The 24,211-nt window shown below is 44.5% G+C and overlaps 1 protein-coding gene across 1 annotated transcript in view; it reads left to right on the plus strand.

Annotated features, from left to right (window-relative positions):
• Positions 1–21,589, plus strand: part of TMEM260 (transmembrane protein 260) — a 34,018-nt gene extending 12,429 nt beyond the window's left edge. The window contains exons 4-16 of the mRNA XM_061998254.1: positions 6,921–7,098; positions 9,456–9,569; positions 11,826–12,005; positions 13,383–13,423; positions 13,789–13,872; positions 14,143–14,260; positions 15,219–15,391; positions 16,529–16,700; positions 17,666–17,814; positions 18,694–18,870; positions 19,430–19,483; positions 19,889–19,979; positions 21,084–21,589. Coding sequence (XP_061854238.1) covers positions 6,921–7,098; positions 9,456–9,569; positions 11,826–12,005; positions 13,383–13,423; positions 13,789–13,872; positions 14,143–14,260; positions 15,219–15,391; positions 16,529–16,700; positions 17,666–17,814; positions 18,694–18,870; positions 19,430–19,483; positions 19,889–19,979; positions 21,084–21,356 — 1,804 coding nt within the window. The 3' untranslated portion in view covers positions 21,357–21,589. The remainder of the gene's footprint in view (positions 1–6,920; positions 7,099–9,455; positions 9,570–11,825; positions 12,006–13,382; positions 13,424–13,788; positions 13,873–14,142; positions 14,261–15,218; positions 15,392–16,528; positions 16,701–17,665; positions 17,815–18,693; positions 18,871–19,429; positions 19,484–19,888; positions 19,980–21,083) is intronic.
• Positions 21,590–24,211: the final 2,622 nt, after the last annotated feature.

The following is a 24,211-nucleotide window of genomic DNA, read 5'->3' on the forward strand; positions in this document are numbered from 1 at the left end:
TGAGTCCAGGAGAATACATGCAAGAGGGTACAAAGACCAGCTCCTGTTAGCCAAAATTCTCACTAGCACAATGGTCCTTATCCAAGATGGAGTATCCCCTCTACAACTTGTGGTGTTTCAATAAAAGAGGGGTTCTTTTAAAGGTAAATAAGTGGTGTAGCTGGATGTGAGGGTGTGTTCAGCAGAAGTGGCATTCATCTGTGTGTCCACTGAAGTCATGTGATGCTGAAGTCCTGTTTGACACAAAGGACAGCCATCAATTATAACCAAAGTGTCTGTTGTGGCGTTTTTTTTGGTGGTGGTCTTGCCCATTTGCTTGCTTTCAGTTCTCTTCTTGTGGCCATGAAGACTCAACTAGGATAGCCGGGCCATGCTCTCCCACCTCCTCCTCCTTCTTCCTCTCTCACCAGGAGTGGAGGCTGTGGGCAGGGATGAAGTGACTATTCAACTCCATGTCCTTCAGGAGGGATATAATCTGGTTTGCTGTTCCCTTGTTGTACCTGTGGCAGATCTTCAGTGCTGAGAGAAAGAGAAAACCGCCTTTTGTCCATTTTGTCCAGGCAGACCTGGAGCGATTGGGGTTTGTGGGGATAGTTGTTATTACTTAGGTCTTAAACTCACATTTGAGTTTTTATTTTCATTTTATTTTGAAATAGTTCTATTTCAGCATCAGTGCACATGCACATTTGAAATTTATCTGTGGAGAGCTTGATTGTTGAGTTTTCTAAGTCCCTTTTGTTTAAGCCTACGTTAAAAAAGCATGGTTTTTAAAATAAATCAAACAAATGAAACCTCTTAAATTCCAAGTGCTAGATCTTTAATGCACTAGTCTCTTATACCATGAAAAATACATTGAAGGGATATAGCTTTGCCACTGCAAAGCAAGGTCACAGCATTGCAGAGCCAGAAGTTGGTTGGTGATGTACTTGGAGCTTGTGCAAGTGTAGAGGTAACCGCTGACATCAGGGTCATCCTCTGCAGCTGCAGGGAGAGACTGTATTTTTTTTTTAAACCTGTAAATTAGTTTATCAGGGAAGATATTAAGAAGCAGGAGAGTTTTTTCTTTTTCCACTGACTGATAAAAAGTAATAACCGAGGCTGAGATGTGCTACATGTAAAGTTTTTGAGGGAACAGAAGGCAGAAGTAATGAGCTTATTTCCCTGGGTACAGATAGGTGTTTCCAGTGTTTAATACACCAGCTTCAAATATAAAATGTTCTGATTATCTTACTTTTCTTCCTTATGAATCCAGCGCACTGAAGATTGCATTTAATGAAAACATTTCCATCAGACTCCAATTCCCATCCATATCTAGCTTCATACCAATCGTTTATAAGTTTGTGCAAATTACTAAATATCAAATATCTTCGCATTATGTTCAAATTAAAAAATGAAAGCATTGCTCAGGTTCTTTGTTAAATGCATATAGAGGTAACCTGTGCTCTTGGATAACAAAAAGTTTTGCTGAACTTATTTATAGGAGAGGCTAAATTTTGAATCGCAAACTGACACGTTTTAGTGATTGCCAACAACTGAGAAGCTAAAAACTGTAATTGCATATCAGGTTAAAATTCCTAATTTCGGTTTTCCTGATTGTTCCTGCAAATTTTTGATGAAAAACTGCAGCAAGTTTCTGTTGCCCCTGTCCTTGGAGCTGAGGCCTAGTTGCACGTTTCAGGCACTTGGGTGCCTGGAAAGTAAAAGAAAAGAAAAGAATTTTTTTTCAATGTTTTATGTTTAGGGATGCCATGGGAAGATAGTTCTCAGAAAGGATTGTGTGACTGACCTCTCCTTTGCTGACTGTTTCTACCCCTTCTGAATGTATTTTCAGATGATGGGAATGATCAGAAGATTGTAATCATTGAACCAGTAGGAAGGGACCTTCTTCTCCCTTGTTTTGTTTTGAAAAAGTGCTCCATGTGCCTTGAGCAGGTCTTTCCTGAAACTAGTTATTTTGCAAAATCAAAAATACAAGCTGTTACCTTGTCTTTTCCTCCATGTAAGATAAACAAGCCTGGAAGGCAGCTATTATTGAATACTTGAATCATTCTCAATGGTGGTAGCTCTAATACTCCTGGGAGAAGTTCTGAAGACTTTGCCACTGTTCTGTTGGCTGCAGATGTTTTCTTCTTTCATGATTTCTGGTTTCTGTGTGCTGAGGCTGTTACAGTTGTGGGCCATTACTACTCTGAATTCTTTCTTCTAGGTGACCCAACCTTCTTCTCAAGAGATGGTGCCAAACTAGCCCAAGCCAGGATCCCCCCCACCTCCTCAGTCACTGGACACAGACTTATAGCAGGGTTTTGCCCACCTTTTGCTCTCTATAAGGCCCATAGTCTCGAGGGAGTTATTGCAAGGTAGCTTTATGCCTATAGTTGTGGTGACAGATGGACACAAAATGTTTATTACCATTGCCATGTCCTCAGTGTTGGCACCTGCTTGATCCTCTTGTTCCAGTCATCTACTCTTTCTTACAACAGTTCCAAGGACTGAGGGGAACATGCTGACTTGGGGGGAGCAGGAAGCTATCCTCCCTGCTCTGCAGAAGCAGTGGGATAAAGCTCTCTTACCTGTTACTTTTAGGTGAAGCCAGTTGAGGATCCAGCTGTCATAGGTCTTTGCCATGTTTTTTTGTAGCGCCATAACTGTGTTTGAAAACTGTGTTCAAAGACAGAAGCGTGAGTACAAGTCAAGTGAGGATAAATCTCTGCTTCTCTCTGCTCTGGAGCCCTGAAGTGCTGTCAAAACAAGAGACAGTGTTAAGCAACTAAATGCAGTTATCGGAAACAAATCCCAACTGTTTCCTTCCTCTAACCTCATTGCACCTGCAAGCCTTCAGCCAATGTAGATGGAAGAGTGTGGGTCTCTACGCTGTGTGGCAGAGACTGGGGACTTTGTGCTTGCTTGTCCAAATGGAAAAGTGTTGCATTCTTGAAGAATATCAAGACAGTAGCTTTGGGAAATGCAAGCCAGAGACCAAGAGTTTTGTCCAGCAAGGCTTCACTGCAGGGATTATTTACAGTGTCTGTGTCAAACCTAGTGTTCGATCTTTGGTCAGGCATATGTCTACACAACAAATGGCTTCTTGGCCTTGTTCCTTCTCTCTCAACATTGGTAATTATGTTGTTGAGCTTTTGCTGCAGTTATGGGAAGTCTCCTTTACCTCTTGTATTAACCTTCTACCAGACATGCTCTGTCTCAACCACAGAAATGCTGCTTATACCTCTGATTAAACCAGCCATTTTCTTCTGGCTTCCTAACATGCTGCTTCCTTACACATGTCACTGGGAGCATCCTCTGTTGTAGATTGCATTGTCCTCCTTGGTAAATCTTATCATCCTCTTTCTTGACTTCAAGCTGTTTGACCTCCAGAGTTCTGCCCCATCCCTTTGCTCTTTCAGAAATTTCTGTCTCTGTTTTAGTATAATCTTTGTGTTTTCTCTATTCTTTAATCTCTTTTTGCCTTACCTGACTAAACACTCCCTAGTGTCTTTCCCACCTTGAAACTGTTCTTCGGTCTAAGCATTGTATGTGGGTGAACTGTGTTGTCTGTGCCTGAGCTGCTTTGTCACCTTCTTGGACAGGCTGTGGATTTTGGGGCCTCCTTGGTGCTAAGGCAAGAGAGACAGAGCAGTGTCACTCTATGCTGGAGAAGTCCAGGTGGTTCCCTGATGGAGATCCTCACGTTGATCAGAGTGAGCAGCATAGCTTTGTTAGCCCAGCTGCAAGGCAGGATTGATTTCCTTTGGCGCCAGCATCATGCTGACATAGTTGCATGGGATTTGTTTCTGCTGCTGCTACTGCGCACTCTGAACTGCTTCATTGAGTGGACCTGCTGGGTGTGAGTTTTCTTCTGCCACATGGTCTTTGAGTTCACTCCCCAGGAGATACCTGCACTGAGTGCTTCCACTTCTAAGAGCGACTTCTTCTGTATCCGTAAACTCATAAATCCATCATTTCTACTGCTGATAACAGATCCTGCAAAACACTTGTGGTCTTCAGCTTGCATTTCCCAAAGCTACTGTCTTGGCATTCTTCAAGAATGCAGCACCTTTCCATTTGCCCTCTTAGCATTTAATATACCTATAGGAGCTTAGTGCTCCCTGTATATGATGTGCTTTCACATGTAAGCAAGCTTAGCAGTCTGCCTTTCACACCAGTTTCACATGACACTAAAGACAACGCTGGCTCTGTTGACAAACAGATCTGTGCACTGTGCTTAGTGCTGGATCTTGACCCTGAACTGCTCAGTGAGAAGAGGTGTCCTCTGCTCGTCATAACTGAGATAAGTCTTTAAGCCTTGAGTAGCTTTTTCTTAAGCCTTATTCCATAAAACTCGAGTTGCAGGTTTGAGACTTTTGATCAAGAGGATGGGATTTCACTCATCTCGTTTGAACTCTAATGATACACTCGAGTGTTTTCTGGGAAAGACAAAGAGAAGTAGTAAATGGTTGGGACATTTGCTTAAAATGCTGCTTTTCATTTAAAGGTTTTTGGGAAAGTTGTTTTCTCTTGTTTTACCTTCTTTCCCTGCAAGAATGTCAAAGCAATTTACAAAGCTATTTCTGAAAGTCTGTAGTGCTTAAAGGGTTTAGCCAAAACTTAGGGATGTGATCCAGTGAGGCTTCTGTATCAGGGCATCTTTGGATTTTTAAATACACATGGTCCTGCTACCCATTCCTAGTATTTTTCTGTAGCAGCAGAAACCACTCCTGACTTGATCCCTGCAAGCTCCATTACATCTTTCTTTTATCTATTTGGATGCCACATCTTCCTAGTAACAGGGAGGAGGAGAGTACAACAAGAGCCCTTAAGGCTGACAACTTTGCCAGACAGGTTGTGTCCCACCTGTCCTTTGGAGAAGGTAGACTCTGAGCTGCTGTGCTGGCTTGGGAGCAAAACCAATGGAGCAGCATTTGTGCCTCTGAACATCTTTTTTGTGTGCAAGTGTATGATTTTAAAAAGTTATGTTCATGCACTAGGTGCTGGATCTTGCCTTGGAGAATTTCCTGCCAAATACTTGGACCTATGAAGTGCAGTGAAATTTAGATGTTGGAGGAGTCCACTGTGGTGGCATCAGTGACCAGAACAGTAGATACTGGTAATTTGCCTGGCTTGCTACAGAAGAGGTTCCATGTCACCTTTTGTCAAAAGCTTATGGAGTACTTTGCAGACACAGATTTGGTCTGAATCAGTCCCACCTACTGTCAGTTGGGAGTTTTCAGACTTCTGTTTCCCCTTCCACTGATGTTTCAAGACCCCTTCCTACAATCTTGGTGCTGAAGCTCTGTGTCACCCTGAGCTTGTCTCACTCTGGCCTCAAACACCTGAGCATTGGTTTCTTTTTCCCCAGTGCTAACTGGACTGCCTTCCTTCTTGGTCTCCAGCTACCTTCTACAGCTGCAGATGACAAAATGCTTTACAAAGGAGATAAAAATCATTAGTCTTATTTTGCAGATATCTGAGGTAACAGCAGCAGAGTGACTTGTCCCAGACCACCCAGGATGTCAGACATTGGTGGCAGGAGGAGGAATAGAGACCTGTTCTTGCCAAGCCTTCATCCCAATCTCCTCTTCTCCCCGAACCCTTCTTCCCATGTTTAATGGATTAAAAATTCCCATTCTGACTGCACAAGTCCTTCTTTGACAGAAGTAAGTTGGCTGTGTGGAGGTTACCAGGACTACACAGATGATCAGGGGACTGGAGCATCTTTTTTATGAGGAAAGGCTGCAAGACCTGTGGCTCTTTAGCCTGGAGGAGAGAAGGCTGAGGGAATACCTCTTCATCACTTATAAGTACCTAAAAGGTGGATGTCAAGAGGTTGGGGCAATGCTTTTTTCTGTAGTCTCCAGTGACAGGAGCTGGAGTCTCTTTCTCTAGAGGTTTCCAAATCTGCCTAGATGTGTTCCTCTGCCCCCTGATGCAGAGAAACCTACTTTTGCAGAGGGTGTTGGACTTGGATGATCTCTAGAGATGCCTTCCCACCTCCACCATTCTGTAATTCTATGGTACAGTATAACTGAGCTGGTGATGGTGACCTACGTGTCATCTTTTCAGGGTGACTTCCCAAAGGGGAGACCTTCCAAACAGGCAGAGCTGGAGCTGCCCCTGACGCATACGGGTGGGAAGAGCCACTGTTTCAGAATGGGCATCATAGATTTCCTGGCCAAGATCCCACCTTGTGTGCTTCCCATACTAGCTGCAGCATCCAACTGAGTTGGGCAAGTGGCTCCGTGGGGAGCACGTGCCATAATCCCATCTGGGAGTCACAGAGGGGCCTGGTTTATGGGCTCACAGCCATCCCAACGATGGGTACTTCACCCACTTCCTCTGCTCCCTCTGGCTGACCGGGACTGACACCCATTTTCCCCACTCCTGAGCCTATCTGGCACCTCTCCCTGCCTGGACCATGGGTGCTGCAATCCTCACCCACCCCTGAGGAAAGCTCTACTAATGCTGTCCATCAAGAGTAGCTTTAATCCACTCTTTATTCAGCTCCTCGATGAATTTAAGGCTGCACCCTTGCTGGCGTCTCCTCCAGCGGCGAATATCCTGTTAGACGCGTGACTCCCTGGCTCAGTGTACCACGACCCACTGGGCCATCACTCATCAAGATTGCTGAGCCAAATTCAATACTGGAAGTTCTCATGGCACTTATGAGAAGAAGCTCACTCTTTGGTGTTGGATGACTTGCAAACAGACCGGCTGGCTAACGCCGGTCCTTCCTAATTGCGATTCTTTGCAAAGACGTTATTAAGAAGATATTAACCATATAATGTTTTGGCAGGGTGCTGGGTGGCAGTCAGCATTTCTGCTGCTACAGTATGTTTGAAAGCAAAAAAATATTTTAAAGAAGGACAATAAAGTAGGTGCTTTTTTTTTTGTTGGAAAAGAAGATTTCATGTTATCTGTGTTTGCAGGCTTTCTGGCTCATACGCTGGAGGAATCCTTGCTGCGGGGGTGTTTTCATTCTCTCGACTAACATGGCAGTGGTCCATCACGGCGGAGGTTTTCAGCTTAAACAATCTGTTTGTGGGGCTGCTGATGGCTCTCACTGTGCATTTTGAGGAGGCATCCACTGCAAAAGAGAGATCAAAGGTAAAACATCTCAAGCGACATGAATGGTTCTTTATTTTTCTTCAATTCATTATCACGCATCTGGTTAATTTCCTATTGATTTGGTGCTGGTTTAGTTTTGTTTAAATAAAGGAGGAAAAATCTGGGGACTCGGTTCAGCATCTGTGCTAGGTAGTGTCCATCCCTGACCTACCTGGATGCTCAAAAAGTGCCAGACATTGAGAAACATGTCTACTTTGCTGAAGAGTTGAGTTGAGACCTGTTGGATGGGTTTGGTGTTGGTTTGTTTTATACACACAAAGTGGAAACAGGAAAAGGAAAATAATTTTCATCTAAATGTTTTAGTGCAAAGTTTGGTTTCCTGCATCAAAGAATAAAACTAGGTTGTGGGTGTTCAAGGTTTTATTCTCAGAACTGAGATTGTTCTCTGGGGTAAGTAGATACATTTTACAGAAAGCTCACGTAGACAGAAACCTAGGTTTCTACTAAAAACCAGAGATGACCAAATTTTCAATCAGTTCTTTTGAAATTCAGTGTGCCCCTAAAAATAATGGCATTGTTAAATACAGAGACTTTAAATTTCATGCTATGTTCTCTACTTTAAAAGCAGACTAGGCAGACAGATTTTACTTTTACTCAGCAGTCTTGTTTGTTTTCCATTTGTTTCCCTGATCCATTCTCCTCTGACAGACTTGTCTGATGTAATTCCTGTAAATTGTGTGAATAAAAGGATTTTTGTTGGGCTAGGCTAGAGTTTCAGGAGTCTGCAGTGGCAGTTTGCTCAGCTTTGTGAGTTCTCAAATACCATGTTTTATCAGTGGTTATAGAGACCTTGTTTTACTGGAGGATTAATTTTTTTCTTTCCTGACAGTGATGTCCCAAGATCCCTACGACCTGAACTCTGTGAAGACAGAGTTGGGCATTTTCCAACCTGCTTCCACATTTCATGTGCCCAGTTCCCAATGGGATTTTCAGATGTGATTTCTTTGTTTCAGAAGCGGTCAGGGAGCTTGTTTCAATGGGTTTGGGGTGTCTGGCATCCCATGCCTTGAAGAAGGCAGGCTGCCAACAGCAAGCTCACAGTGCTTTTCCTAAATCAGGTGGTCATGCTTCACATCTTCAGGGATGTGCCTCAAGTCCAGCAATGTACTTGAAAAATAACTGAAGTTGTTGTCAGTCTTGCAGGGCAGCTCTGAAGGTCCACAAATGTTTGGGACTTTTTTCCTGAAGTCAGGACAGGTGTTTCCATGGTCAAGCAGCATCCAACATTGAATGCTGAGCAGTCAGTTTCGAATTACCAGGTGATCCCATCACCACACTAAGGCGAGTGTTTGCATCTCACACACCGTCCTCATCAGTGACTGAAGTAAGCAGGGGTGATGCTCTGATGATAGATGAAAGTGCCATCCTCCTTGGGGATGGCTGGGGAGGTGAGGGTGGGTTGTCAGCTCCTGCCTGACAATGTCTATGGGACACTGTCAGCTTTTTGCCCACCTAGGAGCTGCCCTGGGATATGGCTTCAGGTTGTAACATGGGCCAAGTGGACAGTGATGGAGGAGACAAATTCAGTGGTATATGTGGCACTAAGCCAAAGTTTATATAAGGAGTTACTCTTACAGCTTTGTCCTGAACAAGGAGGACTCAGCACTGGTCTGATGGTGTTGGGACAGAGCAGAACCTATGGCAGCATGGGGCAGAGAGAGATTTTCCTTAATGTCAGCCAAAGATGGCCATAGTGCCGTTAACAAACCTTTGAAAAGCCCTCAATGAGTACCAGAAGTACCCTGCACTCTCTGGATACGTCACCTGTTTTATGTGAAAACTTCAAAGATGCCTGAAAATGAGCTCTTAGACTGATGAGAGATACCACATTCCGTTGCCTTTGCTTAGGAAGTTTGAGAAGCCCTGACTTTATCCCTCTGTGCCTGAAGAAGAGGAAAAAATAATTCCCATTATATAAAATGAGGTCTCTGTATGTAATGACATTATTTTAGGATATGGCCTCTGAAAACCTTTCATCATTGGGACTTAACTGCTAGGCAATGTCTCCTGTGCAGCAGGGGTTCAGGAATCAGACCCCTTTGCATCGTTATGATGTGATAGTGCTTAAAGAAGATCTCTGTATACAAGGAGACGTAGCCGGGCACTTCTTAAATAATGTTTCCTGCTAAACAAGTGAAAATAATAATATAATAAAAAAATATCCTGTGTTAACTGTGTTAGAATCGACCTGAGCTCACCGATGTGTTTGCCTTTCTCCTGTAAGTGTGCTGCGGGCAGCACACAAGCTCTTTTGGTCTCTGGATGTTTTTGCAAACTGTAAAGAATAATTGTGAATGTGTTTGGTTTTGTTTTTTGTGGTTTTTTTCTCCTTTCAGATTTCTAAACTTGGTGCCTTTTGCTGTGGGCTCAGTTTGTGCAATCAGCACACAATAGTGCTTTATGTTGCTTGTATTGTGCCCTGGGTTCTCTCCCGACTGTTCAGAAAGGCGGTACGTATTTTGCTGACCCACACCTCTGGTTTGTGAGGCAGTAACTAATTCTTCTTTCCAAGCACTTGTGCTACTTCTGTGTTGATGTGGCAAACAAGGGACAGTCAATGATCTGTCAGGCATAACCCACTGAAGTTAGTCTGTCAATCCGATTCCAGAGCCACTGGTCCCACCTGGGAGCTTTGCTTACACCAGCAATCTACAGCCAGCTTGTATCTCCTGGCACAGGAGCACTCAGCCCCAGGTGCTTGCAAATACCCTGTGAGCAGCCATGAGACTGATAGAGCTAAAAACTGCTCAGCATGTAGGAGAAAGGAGCATAGTCAATGACGGGTTAAGGAGGAAAGCTGATAAATACCTGTTGATGAGAAGTCACAGTCATGTGCAGTCTGGGCACTGCTTCTCCTGGCTGATGGCAGTGGCTTTCTCACACCATCTGGACATGAGCTTCTGTATGTTGGTTCCTTCATTGCAGAGCTGTTGATAGTTGAAGGTGCAGCCAGAATAAGTGGCACAGCAAGAAGGGTGCAGTTGCTTGTCTCTTGGGGGAAATCCTCTTCAGCAACTCCTTGGGATGTGCCAGGCTCCAGTGGCCTCTGGCTGTGATGTAGCCAGAACTTGAGAGTCCTAGAAGAGGTCAGCTCTTGGGTGAAGAGTGCCTGGCTCATGCCAGCTGCAGAAAGCCAAAAGAAGGCTGACCTTCAGCAAAACATCAGACCCTTGATCTGGTCACATATGTCCCTTTCATCTCCTACCAGGGATCCCGTTCTCAAGATGTCCCTCCTTTTACACCTTTTTATTAAACTGACTCATTGTGTAAGAAAGTGAAAATGCATTTTTGGGTGCCTGGCTCATGAAGGTGATCTGCATCTGTCTGGATGAGGCTCCTGGATGACATTTGAGAGCCCTGCAGTGCTCTTGTCTGTAGGCAGTCTTTGGGTCAGTGCTTCAGGATGAGTGTAGATGCTTTGTAGAAATCCTACTTTGCCTTGCAAACAGCTGCACGTGTCAGTGATATAAATGCTCTGATCACTCTGAAGGTGACAGTTGGACAGGTTTTTGCTGGGCCAGTCCTGTCTGTGTTTTTCCACCAATGACTTGGTAAACCAAGTGTGGTTCTGGATCACGGCATGAGGTGTAACAAAGCCTGGAGTGAAGCACGTGAGCTGCAAAAGATGAGATGCAACTCAAACACGCTTCATCTAAAAATCTATTCAGCATCTCCACTGAACCTCCTTTTTTAAGTATATATTTCTTTTAAATGAAGACTCGCTTCTGCAATGTATTTTTGTTCTTTAAATAAAGGTTTTCATTTTTTAACCAAGATGGTCCAGAGAGGTCTCTGTGACTTCCAGCAAGGGCAATTCTGTGCCAATATAATATTCCTGGGAAATGCTTTAGACAGCCCAGTGGTGCCTGCTGCAGAAAACCACCTAATAAGTAGGATATTTGATGGGAAACAGTGCCTTTTTAAGTAAAACAGAGCCAGCTTTCTTCTGAAGAAACTGTGGCCACCACCATTATTAGGCTCCTTTTTTCTGCTCTGTAGATGATTACTCTGAATGGTGCCTCTTCCCCATAACCTCAACTGCTGAAGAAGGGCTTTGATTGACAGGACAGTGGCTAAAAGATAAAGCAAGCATGCAATATTCTTGGGTGGGATTTTCCAAAGCACTTAAAGGAGTTAGGCACAGAAGTCCCTTTGAAAGTCTTGTCTTCCTGACCCCTTAGGCAGTCCTGAAAATCCCACCCTAAAAGTTGGCCTATCCAATTTAGCCAGCGTAATCACGATGAAGTAAATGGCGAAACTGACTCCTGATGATGGTGCTGATGTGTGTAGTTGTACTGGAACAGCATTTTTTATTATTTATTTTTTTTGCCAGATGGAATACCAGCCAACTCTTAATCGCTGCAAAGTGGGTTATCTCAGCCTTGCAGTGCTTCAGCCATCTATGCATGTCATGCCATGATTTAAATGTGAAAGATGCAATGAGTATGATACTCATGAGTCCTAGCTAATATTATTTGCTTCACTTAAATTTCACCCTGCCATGCAAAGGAGATCAGTTTGATGCAGTTTCCTAGTAATCCACAAAATCGTAAGGTTTAACATAGCATTTTGTAGGGACTTACTATAAATTGAGAGATCAGCTCTGTGTAAATATATTTGATGTTTTTTCTTTATCTGTTCTTGAAGTTCCAGCGTGATTAAACTAAAATAAACATTGTTATGCAATATGACATATTTTGGTGCAGGAATTGTCCCTAGGCCATTTGCTGAAGTTGGGTTTATGCTTCTTGGCTGGTTTGCTGCCTTATCTCTATCTGCCGGCTTCGTCCTACCTCAATCAAGCCCGTTGGACATGGGGAGACCAGACGACTTTTCAAGGATTTTTAACCCACTTTCTCAGGGAAGAATACGGGACGTTTAATCTGGTAAATAAGGGTCATTTTCTAAAAGACTTTCTTTTAACTTAGGCAGCAGCAGAAGCTTTCTGCTTGCCACGATCAATGGCGTGCAGGGGAAGAAACTGAGAATGGTTTCTTCTTAATGTACTTCTGAGTCTGACCTCCTGGTTTTCTGGGAACGGATCGTGTGGCTGTGAAAGCAAAGAAATAGTTCTCCTTGCTGTTACGGGGTGAGCCATATTATCTACTGCGAACTGTGCGGGTATCTCGTAGCCCAAAGAGCCAACTGTGTTGGAGGGAAATAGTGACATCAGTTTTGTGGGTTTTTCCTTGGTTTAAGACAATTATCTTTAAAAAAATACTTTAAACTTTGCTGTTTAAAGCAAGATGGGGCTTTAAAGATGCTACAGTGGTTCTTCAGGAGCCGTGGGCTGGCTCTCTGTCCTCCAACACTTTTCTTTTTTATTTAAGTCTTATGTGCAATTAACTATTCCATTTTTAATGAGATTAAATATTACTTCCAGATATCCTAAATCCATTTACCTTACCTTTTATCTGGTAACCAACACTTTTCCAACAAACACCTATGAAGGGAATTCCTCAGCTCCACTGAGCTGGTCTTCTCCTCTTGACTTGTGCCATGTATTGCACATCTCAGCAGTAAAAATTCTCATACATCTCTCACAAAGCTGCTAGAACTCTGCCTTCATCAGAGCAGAGGGGACAGGGGCAAGTTTGGTGAGCAACTGGGACCTGAGTCCCATATGCTTGTCTGAGGCTGAGGGGAGATGTACCAGAAAATAATTGCAGCATGCAGATGTAGGACAAGAGAGAACAGCCTCATGTTGCACCAGGATGGGTTTAGATTGGAGATTATTAAAAATTTCTTCACCAAAAGGGTTATGAAGGGTTATCACTGGAACAGGATGCCCAGGGAAGTGGCTGAAGCAACTTGACTGGAGGTATGTAAGAGCCATGTAGACGTGGCTCTGAGGGACAGTTTAGTGATGGATTGGAATCGATGATCTTCAAGGTCTTTTCCAACCTAAATGATTCTATGAATCTGTGATATAGTGGTGATCAAAGCTAAAGTATATGATATGCTTGAGTCACAGGGTAGTGAGGTGGGAGCACCTGGAAAACGTGCTTATCTGGTTGCCTTTACAGTGGCATAATGTAAAGCAAGAATGTGGGAGATGATCTTGCAATTAAGGTTTGATTAGAGTTTGATATCTTTTGTTGTTTAAGTAATTTCTACTCCCTGTGACTACCTTGGGGTAACCATCTGAAGGGGTTTGGAGGAGCCCTGTGTGCTCAGGGCTCTGCAAACAGAAAAGTAAAAACCTTTTCCTTGCCCCAGTGATGTGGCAATCAGCATGTGAGTTTTCTTTCTTTTTAAAATAGGCCAAGTCTGAGACAGGATCCAGTATGAGAGAGATGCTGATGTGAGTAATATCTTGACTCTACTTTTCAATGTAGAGAAACCTGTTATTGCTGCTGTTGTTTTGGCCAATGTGACCCCTGTTCTGCCTTTCCTTTGCTTGGCCTAGAGCTGGGGCTGTGTGCCTGGTGCAGGAACAGCATGCATGCACATCTATCATTCCCATTAAAATGAAAATGCTGGATCCCTCTGTCCACTGATTTTTTTTCATTCAAAATCCTGACATGTAAACTGAGCTTGTTCCCATTTCTGGTAGACTTAATCATAGCAGAATGAGAATATGTTATGCTGCACTTATTCCCAGCTTCTCTTGACACTTTAATTGAGTGCAAAGGGCGATTTGAGGATGACACACTAATTTCTCCACAGTTTTCAGCTGGTGCAGATGAAGTCAGAGCTCTCCCTTCCCGTCCTTGCCCTGACGCTCGTGGCCTGTGTGAGCACAGCACTGCCGTAAGTTGCAACAGAATATTCTCCTCCCTGGCGTCCCTGCTTTTGGTAACCCTGTGGCTTTGTAGATGGCAAGCTTAAAAATCTTGAAATCCTGTTGGTTCTGTGCTTTGAAAACAGAAGCTTGTTACGTTGCAAAGGTAAAGAAAAGCTCATCAGCTCCTCATATTAAATGCATTTAGGTATGCAGAGAGAGAGAGTGGTTTTCAAGCACATAAAAGTTTTGTCTCCTTTTTCATTGTGCCACTAGAGTGCTACTTTTTGTATTTACAGGACAAACCAGCAGAAATCACCTGTGATCTGGCTCTTTGTTGGAATGTTCTGTCTTTATTCCCTTTTCTTTGCTTGGAGGGCGAATTTGGATATTACAAAACCTCTGTTTCTGGGCGTGGTGAGTTGCACTCCAAAAATTGCTCTGACCTGTTAATTTTTGGAAGAAGCCTTAAAACTACCAAATCAGGAGCAAGTAATTGCCTTGAAGCTGTGTAAGCTGCAAAAATACAGCTGCTTATTCTGTTTTCATATAGCTGAGGAAACAGAATAGAGTCTCAGGGATCATTGGGCAGAGAGGAACCTAATGAGGTTCAAAAAGGGCAAGTACCTGGGGAAAGACAACCCCATCAGCAGTACAGGCTGGAGAGCAGCTTCAGGAGAGGGACCTGGGAGTTCTGGTTGGCAGCAAATATATGTGAGCCAGCAATGTGCCTTCATGGGCAAGAAGACCAATGGTGTCCTGGGGGGAATCAAGAGTGGATGGCAGGTTGAGGGAGGTTCTGCTCCCACTCTACTCTGCCCTGGTGAGGCCTCATCTGGAGTCCCGTGTCCAGTTCTAGGCTCCTCAGCTCAAGAGGGACAAGAAACTATGATTCTGTGAACTATGAGAGGGAGGCTAGTGCAGAGCTACCAAGATGATCAGGGGACTGGAGCATCTTCCTTATGAGGAAGGGCTGTGTAAACTGGGGCTGTGCAGTCTGGAGAAGGGAAAGCTGAGGAGGGATCTCATCAACACTTGTAAGTACATAAAGGGTGGATGTCAAGAGGATGGAACAATACTTTTTTCTGTAGTGTCCAGTGACAGAACAAGGGATAATGGTCACAAACTAGAATACAAAAAGTTCCACTGGAATTATGATGGGAAACTTATTTGCTGTAGAAGTGAGGGAGCCCTGGCCCAGGCTGCCCAGGGAGGGTGTGGAGGCTCCTTCTCAGCAGGTTTCCAAACCCACCTGGACACATTCCTGTGCCCCCTGATCAGGGGGAACCTGCTTTAGCAGGTAGTTGGGCTGGATGAGCTCTAGAAGTCCCTTCCAGCCCCCACCATGCTGTGATTCTGTGGTTTTGCTTCCCAGGTGGAACGGTTCTGGCTGCAGAGCAGCGCTGTGGTGGCTGTGCTGGCGGGGCTGGGCCTGGGTGCACTCACCTCCATTGGCCGTGTGGTAGTGGTGGGCAGCTGGGCACTGCCCTGGCTGCAGTGGCTTTCTGCTCTCACTCTCGTTGCTTCTCAGCTTTGGGCAAATTACAGGTAAGAAATCCCCTGACCACATGTCTTGCTGAAGCCTCACAGGGCTGTGAAGTTGGGGTGCTGCTGTAACCCCCCACCCTTGCTCCTGGGTTTCTATCCTTGCATTGAAATGGGAAGGGCACTTTTCACATCCCACTTAAGCTTGTGTGGCCACAGCCTGTGGGGCTACATGTTTGTTCTCCCTAAATATCACCAAACACCACCTCCAGGCTGCAAATGGGGGTATTCTTGTAGGCTGAAGGAGGAAAACTGTAGATATGTAAACTCCCAATGAAAAGAACTTGCACATTTGCTCTTTATTTCCTAAGAAGGTCTACAGAACCCATTTGATCTGAACAGTCACATCCTTCCCTTGCTTTGCTTGAGAAAACCTTGTGTCCTGGGGCTTTTTCTTCTATGTTTTCGTTTTTGAAGAGTTACATCTGTCATCTATACTACTACTTTAGGGCTTGCTTATTTTATAACCAGACCAAAGACTACAATGGCTTGGGCAGGAATTGGGGTAGTATTGGGCTTCTCAGGTAGAGGTTGACCAACTGGTGAAGAGTAGAACACACAGAACTTCATGCTCAGGAATCTTCCTTTTGCACATATCTTTTCCCAAAGTCTCGTCCAGAGGTGAGCCAGTCATGAGCTGTCCAGAGCCATGTCATGGAGTGTCCTCTGCTTGAGTTATGTCTGGAATGTGTGCAACACACTGTTGTGTAACTAAAAGCATCTAATCTCAGGTAACATAAATCTACTTCTGACCAATGCTACAAAAACTCGACTTTTTTTTAGTACTTAAAAGGATTGAAAGGTTGGGGAGGATTTCAAATGCTTTACAGAACCATCTTTGGACTGGCACTTCCAGCTTCAACTAATACATTTTCAGATTTAGCACAAGAAAAAAGTCAGAATTAAGGTGAAGGTATGCCATGAGAGTGTGCTTTGGCAAATCAGCGGTGACTTCTTTCTCTGCTACTTCATTTCTGTAGCTTGGCTTTTCTGTAAATGGAGCTGATGCTTTTCTGCAAGATCTGACCAGGGTGAAGCACTTTCCCTGTGGATGCTTACTGCATAAAATTGTTCTGAAGATATGCAAAGCCATGCAAAATAGCTGTTTTTAAGATACTGGTTTTCATTTGTTCTCTTCAGTGCTTGTGATCAGAGCAACAACTATGTTATTGATAAATTTGCAAGGAACCTGCTGTCCTCTATGCCCATGGGTGCAGTGATCTTGCTAAGAGGAGACTTACCTGGGAATGCTCTTCGTTATGTGCATTACTGCGAAGGGATGAGGCCAGATATCACCTTAGTGGACCAGGAGGTAGGTGGAAAAGTTGTATGAGAAGAGACAACGGGCAGATTTAAAAACAAGAAGTAGGAGTTCAGTTGTTCCTTTCCCTTCTCAAGGAGATCTCTTTGTTCAAATAAAATAAATGATGCCGAAATAGAATTAAATTTTCTTTTATTTTTAAAGGATTGTGGGTGGCTCTGGGTTGGAGCATGGTGTGCAAGCCCCACTTAAGCCCCAAAAGCCATCAGAGAGGCAACAACAGGTAGAGAGAAGGGAAAGCCCAAGTTCTTAATCACAGCAGATGTCCAGATATGACACAGAGATGATGTTTGCCTTGCTGGAGAATCTTTGTCCCTGCTATTTACTGCAGTTGTCCCAAAATCCAGATGTTGGGGCAGCAGAGGACTTCTGGGAGTAGCATGGAGTGCAGCAGGGCTGCAGTTGCCCCACGGGCAATGTGGCTTTGGGGTTTCTCCCAAGGACTTTACAGTGCTGAGGCTCATTCCTTGCATCCCTTCTGTTATCTTGGTCCCCTAGACGTGGTTTTGGAGACTCCTTTCTCTATTTTTCACATTAAAAGAGAGGTGCTGTGTGTCTCTGAGTGGTGTTTGCACCCAGAAATGGGAGAAGAGAAGGGGACACTGACACTTCCACTGACACTTGGCTTTGCAGCAAGGGCTTGTGACTTGGTGAGAAACCCAAAACCCAACGCCTCGTGTGTAAGCAAACCAAAACCTGTTTGTATCTCATGCCAACAGTAGTTAGTTTTGTGTTTCCTTTGCCCTCTCAGCAGGGAGGATCATATCCTCTGATCAAAAACCACTGGTGACCTAGTTTGATGGGATGATCCCAGTCGGTCTCTGAAACAGGAGATGATCTTCCAGAGCAATGACAGCCCTTCCTCCTGCAGAAACCATTTGTTGCAGCTTCTGCCTGTAAAATGGATGAAAATTTTGTTTCTTGTTTTAATTTGGCTCTTATATTTTTGTTGCCAGATGATGACTTACGAATGGTATTTACCCAAGCTGGCAAAGCATTTACCTGGTGTTTATTTTCCTGGGATGCGGTGGAATCCTGTGGAAGGAGTATTACCTGATGGGACACTCACTTTTAATCTCCATCATTTCCTCCAAGTAAACAAAGAGTAAGTATTTCTTTCATATGTAACAGCTTCCCTAAAATCTTCAACCTTTTTTGGGTTTTTTTTTCTTTAAATTGTTTATGGAACAGCTTGGTGCTGCATCCAAAAGACCAATTTTCTCCACTGACTCCCTCCCTGGTGGTGAGATTATTTTTGCAATTAAAGCAAATATCTATGCAGAAGTAACTCCATCCGGATATCATGTTGCTTGGTGTTTTGAGGTTGGGTTGGTTTTTAAGGAGGAAAAAAAAAGAAGGTGATCGGCAGAGGGTATTTACTGATTATTTTGTTGTTGTTGTTGTTGATAAAATTAATCAGGAAAGAAGAGGAACTTCCCCTGTGCTCAAAATGATGATGGAGAGCAAATTGCTGCTGCTTCTCCTTCATGAGCATTGTGGCCAACTGATTAGCATAGAATGAATGTATTCCAGGAATAATCATCATATAAAAATAGCTTAGTAAGAGTGGAGAAAGGATTAGATACTCACATGAATAAGAATAGCATCTGCATTTAGACCAGCCAGGGTGAGCCTTGCGAGTGTGGGGAGGCAGAAGAGCATTGCTGGGTGTCATTGGGAAGAAAGAAGCTTCTCCTGCAGCTTCTGGCATATTTGTGGGGCTCAACACAGGGGAGAGGATGTGTGAGATTTGCAGTGCCAGATGGGACGTGGGCTTGCAGCAAGAGAGCTGTTTTGCAGGCTGACACAGAAATGTGCCCTTTCTGACATGAAATGGTCCGGACGGGTACCTGTGCTGCAGGAAATATGCTGCTAAAGACCTGTCTGTGGCAGTAGTGTGGGCAGTGTGGTATGCTTAAGGATGTGGGGTGGCCCAAAGTCTCTGGCATGGCTTCACCATTGCGCTCTCTGTTTCCTTTGGCAGTAAGGAAGTGTTTGTCTGCATAGGTCTTCACGAAGGTGACTCAACCTGGAGAAGGAGCTATTCGCTCTGGCCGTGGGGTACGTGTGAAAAGTTGGTTCCTTCTGATGTCGTGTTTGACCCTGGAGAGTGGATTCATCGTACAAGAAATCTCTATAACTGGACTGAAGACTACGGCAGGTACGAGGCAGAGGCAACTCTGCTCTTTCCTGCTCATCATTCTTCTGCCAGCAGCATCACCATGTCCATTGCAGTGTTAGAGAAGTTAAGCATGAGCTGTAATCACAATGTTTTGTGGTCTGGAGCTTGTAATCAATCCGTGTGAGGTATTTTTAGTAGTGTTAAAAGCAAACAGGGCATTTCTAGTCAAATACCGGGTCCAATTTTGATCTTAAAACTTGATCAGGAGCCAAAAGACATTGAGGATCTGGGCCATCCAAAGCTTTGTGTGTCATAGACTGAACTGTGATGGGTGGTTAAAGGCATGTGTCACTTTGAGAATAGCTAGGATGCTGTCAAACACCTGATGTGTCAGAGGTTCCTTCTGTGGAAAGAGAAGAATATAGTTTCATGAAGGACTGAGGATCAGCTGAAATCTCTGCTGTCAGAGCCATAGGCTTCATGATGGGTTTCCTTCTGCCTGGGAGGTCTGTAGGTGCCTGGGTGGGAAACGCTGATTGCGTGGTGGGTGAAACACAGTGACATCTGATGGCTGAATTTTATTCTCATTCCCATTTAGTTTCAAGCCCTCTTCCTGGGAAGCTGTTGCCAATGAGGAGATGTGGCAAGCCAGGTGATGCTCCTTTACTCCCTTCCAACAGTTGGTGGGCAGTGCCAGCTCACTGGTGTGGAAATGCACAACAAAGTGGGCAGCTTGACGGCGCATGGCCTTACTGGATCTAAAAGTGCCAAGCTTTAGAAGAAAAAGATTGGCAGAATGAGATGAAGCATGCCTGGCCTCCGTCAAATCCTTCAGAAAATTGACTGTCTTGTTCACAAAAGGTTCTGCTCAAAGTATCTCAAAGGAGCAGAGGGTAGCTGGGACATGGTGAGAAAATACATCATGGAGAGAAACTTGTATCACTGATGACCTAGTTGGAGATTCTGTCTCATACCACGTTGAAGTTGTGTATAGCCACATGATGTGAGCTGGTTATGTTAAGCAGATATTATATGGAAGTGTTTCTCTTTTCCCTAGGATGAAAACAGCGTTTTTTATATTTGACCTGGCAGAAGGCGCCAGTGTGACTGCAGAAATGAAGTCACAACTCTACACGTTCGCCTACACCGTGAGTCATATATTTTGCTTATCAGTGCTCCCTGCAGTCTCCACCCTTCTTTTGTTTCCCCTTTTAAAAAAAATGTATGGACTCCATAGAAATACAGTGTTTCCACGTGGGTCCTGTAATGCGCATTCTCCCTTGTTCATCTAAACTGGGAGTATAGCAGATTCAAAGAGATTTGTTCAGGCATTTTGTCCTACTTGCCCCCTCGGTCATGGAGGATGCCAAAAGCTGACCAGTTAACACCCTGCTTTTGCTATAATTATCTTGTCTGTGCTGGGCTCCAAACCCATGCCAAGAAATTGCTTGTCCTGAAGTCCCCTCTATGCACTTCTCCCCTCTGTTATTACACAGTCGTACATCTGAGCCAGCAAGTGTAAAATCTGACCATCTTCTGGCTGCAAATTAGTTCTGTTGCGTTTCACACCAAAGAATAACACCCATAAGCTGATGTAGGTATCTCTGGAAATACTGGACTGTATGAGAGGCCAACAGATGCACAAGTGATCGATGTGTGTCAGCACAGAGAAGGAGCGTTTCACACCCCAGCAAACACTCAGCAAATAGTTTCCTTTCAACTCTTGCCCATTTTGCTGTGATTTTTATTTTTCTGCTGTTCTGCAAAGTTTTTGGGCAAATGCCTGCTGCTGGGCTTATGAATATTCCCACTGAAGTCAACAGACTGCTGAAGTCCTGTGGAAGATATCCTGATCTCCTGAAATATTGAGTAAATGTCTTTGCAGACACGGCAGTTCAATCTCCTTTTGGTCTTTTTTGCCCCCAGCCTGCTGTAACACCTCTCCCAGGGAAGAACATAATGTGCACTGGGGTTATCACGCTCATCCCTAATGTTTCCAAACAAACAGCTGCTGCAGGAAGGGAAGCGTTTCAGCCCCCCCTGCATTTCTGATCCACACTGTTGTGCATCGCATGGCAGACACGGAGCGAGGCACAGAAATGCTCCAGCTCAGGACTTGGACACCTAAATAGCATCTGTTCCTTTACAGGCAGTTCTGAAGCACTATTAAAAGCTGTTGGTCCCCTTCATTCAATTAATTTGTCCTCCTTTTTTTTTTTTTCTCTTTGCTTTTGTTGTGCTGCCTGTAACAGTCCTACAAAGACATTGTCAACTCTCATCCCAATCACCCGGTGAACTGGCACAAAAACTACGCCATTGCCTGCGAGAGGATGTTGCGTCTGCATCGGGTGGATGTGGATCCCGAAGCGTTGCTCTCCGACACTGTGAAACATTTCCTTCTGTACACTGAGAAAGCAGAGGACGATCCCCAGCGACAGGATATCCTGCAGGTGGTGAAGCACCTGAAGAAAGAGCTGCAGGGGCTGAGGAAAATGAAAGAAGATGTGAGGCGGGGAGCTGGGTAGTGCCCGGTCCTGCCTCTGCCTGCTGAAGGACTGGGAGTTTGGAGTCGGGACTTGAAATCTGACTTAGTCCTTGAAAACGTGAGAATGGTTTTAAAAGGCGACAGAAATGGCAGTGGAGAGGAAGTCAAGTGTGATTGCCTTCACGGGAATGTACTGGTTTTGGTCTTTGATGTTGCTAAATGAACTGTTTGTGTTGTTTTGTTGGGGGGGGAGGGAGAAAACTCATCACTAAATAAAACACTGGGTTTCAAAAGGAGAGTTTTCCTTTAAAAGAAATGTGTGAATCTGCTGTAATGTGAAGATCTTGTGATTTTTTTTACAAATGCAGCATTTTTTTTTCAGTAATGCTGTATTTGTGTGTTTTTGTGGTCACAGGGCAGCGTGGTTGGGTAGGTTTACATCAGGATGAGCATGTGGGATGGTGCTCTTCACAGGAGCCTAATTGTTTGCTGTTTTGGATCTGTCCCCTGGCTGTGTCTGTGCCCTGGGGTGCTGCAGACATCATGTTCTCCTTGATGCACAGCAGCTGATCATGAGCCAACAGTGTGCCCTGGCATCCTGGCTTGTATCATACATAGTGTGGCCAGCAGGACCAGGGCAGTGATTGTCCCGCTGTGCTGGACCCTGGTGAGGCTGCAGCTCGAGTGCTGTGTTCAGCGTTGGGCCTCTTGCTGCCAGAGGGACACTGAGGGGCTGCAGCGTGTCCAGAGCCGGGCAGCGTCGCTGGGGAAGGGGCTGGAGCACAAGTGTGATGGGGAGCAGCTGAGGGAGGGGTCTTGCAGGGATGAGTATTTTCATTATGCTGTAATTAGGTGTAGGGATAGACTTTTTTCCAATAGCGAGCAAGCAACTTCTGTCTTTTCCCTCGCAGAGCACCGTGACTGTAGGCAGCAGCATGGCATCTCTTTCACGGCCTTCCCCCAGGGCAGAGGGACTGTGGTGCTGAGACCCTGCCAGGGACAGTGCTCTGTGCTCCCCATGGCTCATAGCATCTGTACTGTGGCCTCTTACCATGCAAGCCTGTAACACTCATCTGCTCTGCCACATCCTTGCAGGTACTGGGGATGCCAGAACTGCAACGTTAGAGGTGTCAGGGGCTTTAACCAAAAGAATAGTGTGAATATATCCTGCTTTTCAGTCTGTCCCAAAGGCCAACCAATTTGGTTAACAAGAGCTCAACTAGTTTTCAAAACAAAAAAGACATGAAATGTTTTGCAAAATGTCATTGGTTCATATGTACTTCAGGTGCTTAAAATGGACCCAGAACTCTGGGGTTGTTACTGGAGTGTTCATCTCAGTTTTCATACTTTGTTCTGTGAGATCTCAGTCCAGTGTTTTTTCAGGAGATGAATTCCCACCAGGCCAGGATTTCAGTTGGGCTAGTAAAGTTTTCAGAGAAGAAGGAAGTACTTCTGTAAAGATTGTGTTATAAAGTGGCCCCTCTGGAAGCGTCTTGGAGGCTTGGAGGAGCAGCTACGAGGGATGTTGTGTGTGGATGCCCTGTTGACTGAGGTGTGTGTAGGTGCAGATTTCGGCTCATGAGGCTACTGATCCTAATAGATCCTTTTACAAGAAGACGGCTTTGGTTGTTCTCCCCAAGTGCTGACTTTGATTGAATGTTGCTTGTGTAAAAATCAAGCTGCTGCCGAGGAATCTCAGATTCTGGTTGCAAAATAAGATCCTTTATTTCTCTCCATCTCCTTCTGATTTATTTTGGTAGTGTGATTTCCACAGCAATTCCCCTTGTTTCTTGTATAAATGATTCCTATACAAACAGCAGTTGAGCAATAAAAAGAAAGAAAACTATGGCTTCTGGGTAGAAGTGAGAGGATGAGGAGCAGTTCAGGGATGTCATTTTAACTCTTTGTGTTGTAATTGACTACATTTCAGGTCGTCTGTGCCTCACTTAAATCTCTTCCCTTTCCTCAATCCCCGCAGAAGTGTTTGTAGAGAGCGAGGGAATATCATGCATTCCTCTGTGCAGCTTTCTCAGGGCTGGCTTTCTTCTCCCTTCTCAAAATCAGTCCTTCAGCCTAGCAGAAAAGCATTAGGAATCCAATTTTTGAATGCTTTTGTTACCTGCATTATTGAAAATCCATTCAAGCAAATATACTGAGCTGAGGGTTTTCTTTATCTTGATTAGATGCCCCTCCTTAGCTGCGTAGTCTTGAAATAATTGGAAGCTTTTGTGGATTCCACTATCTACTCGGGAGAAAAGAGGGGCTGGACAGAGGTCTGCAGCCTGCCTCACAGAACGTATTGTCATATATAAGCAGTGATGCAAGCTGCAGGCAGAACTTCCCTTCCAGGTGTGGAGAACAGTGGAAGCATGATGTTTTTTTTAGGGAGCAAAACAGAATCAGTTGCAACCTTGGGCCTTGCCATGGCTGTGTGCCATCAGGGTGTCCATCATGGATGTTAAGCTCAAAGCTGTCCCTGATGTCCAAATGTACTTACCCAAATTCCCACCTGCTGAATCTGTTCAGATGAGGTGTGCTGCTGCTTGTAGACGAAGGCATTGTGTGGATGCTTCTGAGCCATTTGGCTGAAAGGCAATGCTGAGGGACAACTGGCAGAAGTTTCATTTTTGTCAGTGCCTCCGAGGTGGCACCCTTAAGTTTATCAAACAAGCAAAGCTGATTTGCTCTTCGTTGGTCTCAGTTGTGTGAATCGGTTGCCAAGTAAACAGGGTTTTGCATTTTACTAATTACTTTCATATTTGTGTTTTACCTCTTATTTGTTCTCTTGCAAAACTGGTCCTAATAATTAGTCAGGCTCCTGCTGCCTAGACCTTAAAAAAAAAAAAAGAGGAGGGGGGAGAGGTAAAAAAAAGACTTCTCAAGGGTTTTTTCTCC

Source organism: Colius striatus, chromosome 6, assembly GCF_028858725.1.
Source record: "Colius striatus isolate bColStr4 chromosome 6, bColStr4.1.hap1, whole genome shotgun sequence".
Classification (NCBI taxonomy): Eukaryota; Metazoa; Chordata; class Aves; order Coliiformes; family Coliidae; genus Colius; species Colius striatus.